The following is a 7,858-nucleotide window of genomic DNA, read 5'->3' on the forward strand; positions in this document are numbered from 1 at the left end:
AGGTGTACCTTAAAATAGCGGACAATCCGCAGCTGTTTGTGGCCGCGAGAAAACCGGAGGGGTTCCTGTTCACGACCGAACGAACGTCCAAGGGTGAACGGAAGCCCTGTGACCGGTGTGTCATAAGGTTCGTGTGTGAAGGACCCGATTGTGCTGAGGTGTGTGAGGTTTGTGGTGGCCATACGTCGGTGGATCGAGATCGAAAGCCACCGTTTGACCCCGATAGTGCGGTGTGTTTGGAATCGGACGAACATAGCGACGAGAAGATGCGAAAACGGCCCCAAAAACCCAAAAAGGAACGACTCCCTCCGGTTGATCCGGTTTCGAGCGAAGAAGCACCTGCGAAGAAGTCCACAAATGTGAAGAAATTAAGTGATGGAACCTCTACGAAACCACCCACAACCGAGGGGGATAATAACGGACTTGCTAGGAAGTGGCTGTACTCACGGAGAGAGTTCCGAAGAAAACTCAAAGAGGAGCGCAATAAAATGCGACTAGAAGCTAGGAAGAAAGCTGACAGCCCTGGATCAGCGGAATCAGCCGGTAAATCAGTGGAGATAGCCAAGAGCGGTGACAAGAAAGATTCACGTGAACCTGACGCGGAAGAAAAGGATCACGGGAAGCATTCGGGCCACAGTTACGAAGCGAAGTGGGGCTGGGAAGATGAGAAGCAAGCTGAAAAGAAGGCAAAACCCACAGTGAAAACCGGTGAGGGTACTAAAATGACAACGAAGATTCCTTCGTCTGGAGAGGAGGCCAGGAAATCTGCAAAATCTTCCAAGCATAGCCACGAGGATATGGAACCGTCTCCCTGGTACAAGGATGAACCGACCGAGAAGAAGCACGAAAGAGCGAAGGAAGACGAAGAGAAACAAAAACACTTGGAACGGAATATGATTGATAAGAAAAAGGAAGCCTTCGAGAAGGACGAATGGCCGGGCAGTATTGAATCGTCCGAGATATCGTTGATTGAAAAGCTGCTAGCTAAGCTGGCCAAGCAGAAAACGACGGAAGTTGAAGGTAAACCGAAAAAAGACGATCATGAGCTGGAAAAGGAGTGGGCTGCTTATGAGAAGTTTAAATCCGTCAGTAAGGCTACTTCCAGTCCGAAGTACGCTGAATCCGATCCTAAGCTTCCCAAAACCAGCAAGTTAGATGAGAGTGACGCTTCTGCGAAGTCTGCGAAGCCCGACGATCATCACAAGCCTGAAGAGCAACGGAAACACAAAGCAATGGAGTGGCCTGGAGACTTTGCAAGGAATTCCGACGAGTATATCCTGCAGTCGGTGCACACTGACAAACATGGCGACAAGTATGAAGAAAAGCATGCCGACGCGCCCTGGCCACACGGTTTTTCGAAGCTGTTCCAATCCGAACAACCGTCTATGAAGCTGATCCTGCAACACAAACCGCTCCAATTCGCCTTTAAAAAGTTGAAAGATCGCTTCAAACCAATCGTCATCGTCGTAAATAAGGCCCTCGCCAAGATGTTCGCCGTCGACGTGGATGGGGAGCACACACTCGCGACACCAGCGCCTACTACTACCAGCACCATGGCAACGACTACTACACCCGAGGCGCCAGAGAAAGACAGCCACCTGTCAAAACAGCGCTCGGACAAAGCGGCTCACAGACGGCGCGTTCTCATCGCGGCTCGGCAAGCTCGGAAAAAACACCCCCGGCCTGCATCCTTGCGAGCCGCTGTGAAAGCCAAGCTCCGGGAAATGGAACCGACCGGGGGCGAGAAATCCGTCCACGACGATGCACCGGAACCTGCGGCGGAATGCAACTGCAGGTGTCCAGTTCGCCGACGGACGGGCAGTTAGTTGTTGAAACCAAGTCTCGAACGGCTTGGTAATTGCCAAACACCGGATGCACAACAAAAAAAGGGCTCATGGCCAGCTGTGTGTGTGTGTGTGTGCGCTTTCTTGCAAGCGCATCCGACGGTGTGGGAACTATTCAAATGTTTTGTAAATAAAACCGCGCACGAACGTGGCTCTAGCGGGCCACGTGGTGTTTGCGAGCCAAGCGGCGTGCTTGTTTGTTCTACAAACAGTCCACGCTGTTGCGAGTGAACAGCCTGAGGAGAGAGAGAGAACCGGTGTACTAGCAACGTTCCGGCAGGTGCTAGTTAGTAGTGATATTTGATACCTCATTTATACGTAAGATTGAGTCGTTACTCCCGTTGCGCTGGAGGACGTGCTTTGTTGTTATAGCATTAGCACCCCCTTTTTTTTCTTCTCCTAACCGAACTATAGTGATCTTGAAACCACCACGCAAACAATAAAGGTTTCGGGAGCTTTCGTAATTCGTAATAATTTTGCAATTTAACCTCACAAACGCATCCGCATAACCATCAACTTTGACGCCCGAATGAAGCCACAGCTACAGCAGGGGGTTTTTTGTGTGTGCGTGGGTGAAAAAAAAAGCCCCACCACCACCACACGGCCGGCAAACAACGGCTGGCTTTAATTAAAACAATCAAAATAGTTTCCGCACCGCACCGGGGTATTCCACGTGGTCGGGTATTATCCACCCCAAAAATTCGTTTGCCTTCTCAACCGCACAATATACCGCCCTGGGTCACGGTGCACCCTCTGGGGGGAGGCACGCGCGAGTGAATCCGCAGGAATGCTGGCAGTGAGAAAAGTTTCTCTCATGTTGCTGCACAGTGCACCTTACGCGCGTGGTTTTCTATGGATGCCTGTAAAACGCAGATTTCTGGTCGGTCGTGGTAGGTTGGCCCTCCCATCCTGGCGTTTTGGTGGCTGTCCTTTTGCTAGTGGCACGATTTTTGAACGGACGGAATTGGGTGGTGTGTTTTTTGTTTTGTTAAACCAAATTCTCCCGCCTATCGCTAAAGGGACTCGAGATAAACCGTGCGGCGGTCGGTACACCTGGCTGGGTTTGAGGGTGGCCTCTTCTGAAAGGATACACCGTGGCCTGAGCATTCCCGAGATCGGACTTTCTCGTTCACTTATGCATATTTATGCGACCATGCGCTTCCCGCGCGCGAGACAGTAAAAATGTATGTGTGTCTGTGTGCCTCTGTGTGTGCGGTGTTTGCATTGCATTACCGAATCGGTGCACTTCTTGCGGGCGTAGCCAACTTTGATGAGCAGCGAATCCGACTCTCGGTGTCCGATTCGAGCAAACGCGTTTGCTTTTGGGGTATTTTTGTAAGATCCCCGAGGCAGCTGCATGTTTGCCTGCATTCCGGTACGAAAACCACTGTGGGCGGTTAGGCGGTGCTTGTTCGATTTTGTTTGCATGCACGAAGCGGTTGTATATTTTAGGAATGCAGTAAAAACACAGTACTTACAGCGTTTGCCAGCAGCGTGCGCCATGTCATGTCTGGAAAGAGGAAGAAAAAAACGGAAGGGTTTGTAAGTGACGTGGAGTATGGCAGGAAATATTCTATGAATGTGTGCATCCTTTTGCTGTCTCTAAAATTAGTTATTTGGATGTTTTTTTACATGTAGCACTGCTTCGAGCTACCTCTGATTGGGAGTTTGAACTCATGGGTGAAATGTTTCACTGAAATATTTCACCCACTCGTAGAGGCACTACTAAAGCCACCAAAATATTGAGTAGTAAGTCCACGTAAGCTGTAATAGTAGCCAGAACATTAATCCCAAACCGTATCGCTATCGCGTGGTCGATCGGTACACCATTTCGCTTCCTTCCGATTGCTTTGCTGGCTCACGCGCATTCATAACGCTTCCCAAATCGCCACGATCTGGCCCCTCCGTGTAATGGGGGCACCCACGGCTGCACACCAGAAGGACGATCGTTACCGGGCGTGCATCCGCCACCACGACACGATGTAGCGATCATATTCGATCCGATAATTCGCCACCGTGTCGCACCGAACCCGCCAATCTCCACGCTCCAGACCGGGCCGATGGATTGGAATTTTAAATGAATTCCTCGACCTACGGATCGCAGGCTCACGTTCGTAGCGTTTCCATGGCTTCTCGCTTTCTCGCGTTCTCTCTCTCTCTCTCGCTCTCCCAGCGCGGTGATCGCAACCAGCCATTTCGTGGGGTTTTGCGGATCTTCCGGCAATTTATGCCCGCGTTCGCGAAATTTATCAGTTCGTGCTTTCGTGTTGTATTTGCTCAGGACGCTGCCCGGGGGAGGTGAGTTTTCCTCTTCATTTTCCCCGTGTGTACAGAGCGCAGCACCCGCGGGAAAGAAGATTCTCCCTTCGCTCCGCTTGTGACCCGCTTTTCGGTCGATGCTTATATCTTAATCTCGACTGCTCGGTGGTTTTCTCGAGGCACCATCGTGGGCGCGCACACGCGGTGGGAGAATCATCCACGAACGCGCCAGGCTACTGCCGGGAGTTTCGCGACGACAAGCCTCATCGTTGTCCTCGTTGAAACCCTACTGAATCTTCCCCTTCCAGAAAAGGGAGTGCAAAACGGGGCCCCAACTCCCTCACTGCACTCCGGCGGCATGAGCGAGATATTGCCAGATTTGTGCATTATCATTATCGATCGATTTTCATCGACATTATGTTTTCGTTTCGTTGCAGGCAGACATACATTTTTTGTTGTTGTTGGTTTGCTTTCGGTGATCTTCCTCCACAGCCCGTTTCCCGACTTGTCCGATTGGGACGCGATCGCGCGCCATCTTCAGCGTGTCTTCGACACCGTTCGTCCCCGGCCACGGTGGGTTCAATTTTTGTCCATTTATGCGAGTGCGCCCTGTGCACGATCCGTGGGTAAACCGTGAGCAAAATCGAACCGGATCGCGGTATCGACGCGATCCTGCCGGGCACGACGATGAAGATTATGCCACCAACCTACCAACGGGCCCGGCGTTCTGGGGCTCTGTCATCGACGTTCGGTTCCGTTCGCGAGAAAGGAAGCGCCGAGATCGGGAGGACCACCTTGTTTTCAGCACGCCCGTGCAGCTTCGAACGTAATCACGATCAGCTGCACTTATTATTAGCTATTATGTGGAAGAAAGGGTACGATTTTTCTTCCTTTCTGCTAGCGATCGCTTAACTGGACTTCATCGAGCGATCGTGATGGTTTTTGCTGGGATGGGGGTATTGATTTTTTGGGGTCGTGTAAGGGGCACATTTACACATCTTACAGTCCAAATTGCCGTTAAAAATTGAACGGTTATGCCCAACAAGCTTAAGTTCGTTTAAAACAAAGAAATTGAGTTGCTGTTGAAATTAAATCATGAAATAATCTAGAAATTAAGTTGTAGTTACATCAGACACGCTGCTGATTCAAGAAAGAAAAGATACACATCTAGTTCAGTTATCAAAATGAGAATGATAATTTAAAAGAGACAAGAAGAGATTATCCTGCCTAAGTAGAAGGGTCGTTCAAATTTCGGGTGACAACTTGCAAGCAAAATTATGAGCCCCAGATACCTTTAGCCGACTGCTTCAGTTCTCTTCATTCATCCACGAAGCATGCAAAGAAGAAACCCATATCCTTCCACTCGAAAACAGCTTAATGGGGCCACCACTTCGGCGTAGTTGATGACTCATTTTGGCACAAGCACCACCAAAGCAGCGAACCCCTTTCGCGCGACTGTCCGACTGTCCGTATCAATTAAACGTCTCCGCTCGAAGACGAACGCCGATTTCGGTTCCATTTACGTTCCACTGACAAGCTGACGCCTGCCACCGAAACTGACGAAGCAAATCGAGTAGCCCGGCCGATAATCTGATTACATTAATCTTCTTCATTTCGGGCTCTTGCTAGGGTGGTTTTGTGTATACAATTTTTCCTTCCTTCCTTCCCGGGGGGTGGCTCAAGGCCGTCCAGCGGAACGGACGTTCGAAGAGAAAAGCCACCCATCGGTTCCCTGTGGCCGTTGCAGCGGGCGATCCGATTAAATGAATTGACAAAAGGCAGCCAACTTTGTCGGGGAGGCGAAAACAAAAGTCATGCACCAGCGGCGGTGTCCGTGCAGTCGCGAGACAACAAGGACACTTCTTAGCGTCCCTTGTTTTTCCCTTGTTTGAATGTAGGGATTTAGCGCAGCGCGTCGATTCCGGGGCTTGCTTTCTGTGTGTGTTTTTTTTCTCTCTCTCGCTGTGTTTTTCCCCCACGGTCCATCGACGATAGACAGGAGCCCGGGTCCTGTGTGTGGGTGATTTTTTCCTTCGTTTGGCTGATGAGTTTGTCGCCCCAGCACGCCCAGGACGCGAATTTCGGCTGGACTGGATCGATCCCATCCTCCGAGTGTCTAGCGTGGCTTAACGCCAAATGATTCGAAGAAAAGTTAGTCGTCAGGCGGCACAGGACGAGCTGAGGGTGGGCATGGATACCCACCTTCCCTTCCTTTCCCACACTCTCCCCCTTACCAGTCACGGAAGATATTTAATTTTGGATCCCACAACTGTTGTCATGGTTTGATGCTTGAATTAATTCCACCCAGCCTGCTGCTATTCGGCCGATGATGATGGCGGAAGTGACGTTTTGGTTTTTGCCCTCAGCCTCTCGAGTGGGAGTCGGGAAGGGCGCCTTTAGGAAGAAACCGAGAGCACACCGGGAGGCTCTGTTTGCCGGAGCAAAACATTAATATCATTATCATCGTCGAGTGAATCAATCGCAACCGCGCGCCTGGGATTCGTCCTGCCAGGATGGGGACAGTTTTTGGTGTGCGCGCGTGCGGTTGCGGGGCTGACCGGGGTTTTGGCGCGGTTGAATGGGACTAATGAAGTGGATTTCGGGGAGGAGGTGGGCGGTGATGATGCCCGACCGATAAAATGTAGAGCGCGCGCCGCCGTGGGGCCCGGGAATAATGGCGAAAGTTTGTGCAGAAATAATGCACGATGATAATCCGGCTTCTGGTGGAGGTGGTGGTGGTATGGTGACGCGCCTTGGCGGTAAGTGGGCTTTATCGATGCTTCACGCGGGGCGTGGTAGATTACAAATACCGCATCAAGGATGTGGCCTCATTATCGGTAAGCACTGGCAAAGTGTCGTTTTCGAGGCGATCGTTTCGTCTCCGGGATGGGAGCGGGCGCGATGTAGCGAAATTTTATTGTCGCTGCGCAAAATCCAGGCGCCGTTGCTGATGGGATTAGTTTGAACCCTTTTTCTTAGTTCTACGTCGTTAAGGCTTGGAATAAATATAAAGGATTACATAACGAAGGAAACGCGTATCAATTCGACACTGTTAACTAAAGGCTAGCGACTGGTAAACACAATATTCAACAAATTTAAGCCCAAAGATGAAGATGTTTTATTTTGATCCTTTTCATATTTCATGTTTGCTTGAGAGATTTATTTAAAAACGATGTAGAAATTAGTATTCAAATTAGAGAAAAAACTATTGAGAGACAATGCTAATCAGAGAAGCGATAAGCGATTATTAGACGCATGTTGTGAAGTTTAACACATAAATCAGTTAAGAAAAATGATCGTTTTGTAAGTATCGTAGAAAATAATCACGGAACTCTCATATCCTTTCAGTTGGTAACTATAGCAACGCAAACTAGATTCGAACTAGCTGTCATCGCTCTCACCGTTGCAAAGATGACAGGTAGGCTATTGCAACTTTAAAAACAAAAACAAAACCAAACCCAATGAATTACATAATAGCTCCAGCAACCAAACAAACGTCCGGCCCATTTTGGATGCAAACAATTCGCAAACTATTTCCCACCCCCAAACTCGATTAAAAATCCGAGCGAATCCTTCGCGCTGGGCTGTGCGCAACCCACTTTCGAAGGAAACCATCCTAAAGCGGCTGAACGCCGGCTGTCAGGCTCAGGACGGGCCGACCCGTCGGAGTGGCAAAAGTTGAATGATATTACAACGCCCAGCCTTGGAACCATCGAAAACCCGCCGGAAACGTTACAGCGCGGTGCGGCCCTTGT

At 50.0% G+C, this 7,858-nt stretch overlaps 1 protein-coding gene across 1 annotated transcript in view; it reads left to right on the forward strand.

Moving 5' to 3' along the window:
* The first annotated feature begins 722 nt into the window (after positions 1-722).
* Positions 723-7,858, forward strand: part of LOC128727554 (toll-like receptor Tollo) — a 35,076-nt gene continuing 27,940 nt past the window's right edge. Inside the window, exon 1 of the mRNA XM_053821483.1 lies at positions 723-1,657. Within this exon, the coding sequence (XP_053677458.1) occupies positions 723-1,657 (935 nt within the window). The remainder of the gene's footprint in view (positions 1,658-7,858) is intronic.

This window comes from Anopheles nili, chromosome 2, assembly GCF_943737925.1.
Source record: "Anopheles nili chromosome 2, idAnoNiliSN_F5_01, whole genome shotgun sequence".
Taxonomy (NCBI): domain Eukaryota; kingdom Metazoa; phylum Arthropoda; class Insecta; order Diptera; family Culicidae; genus Anopheles; species Anopheles nili.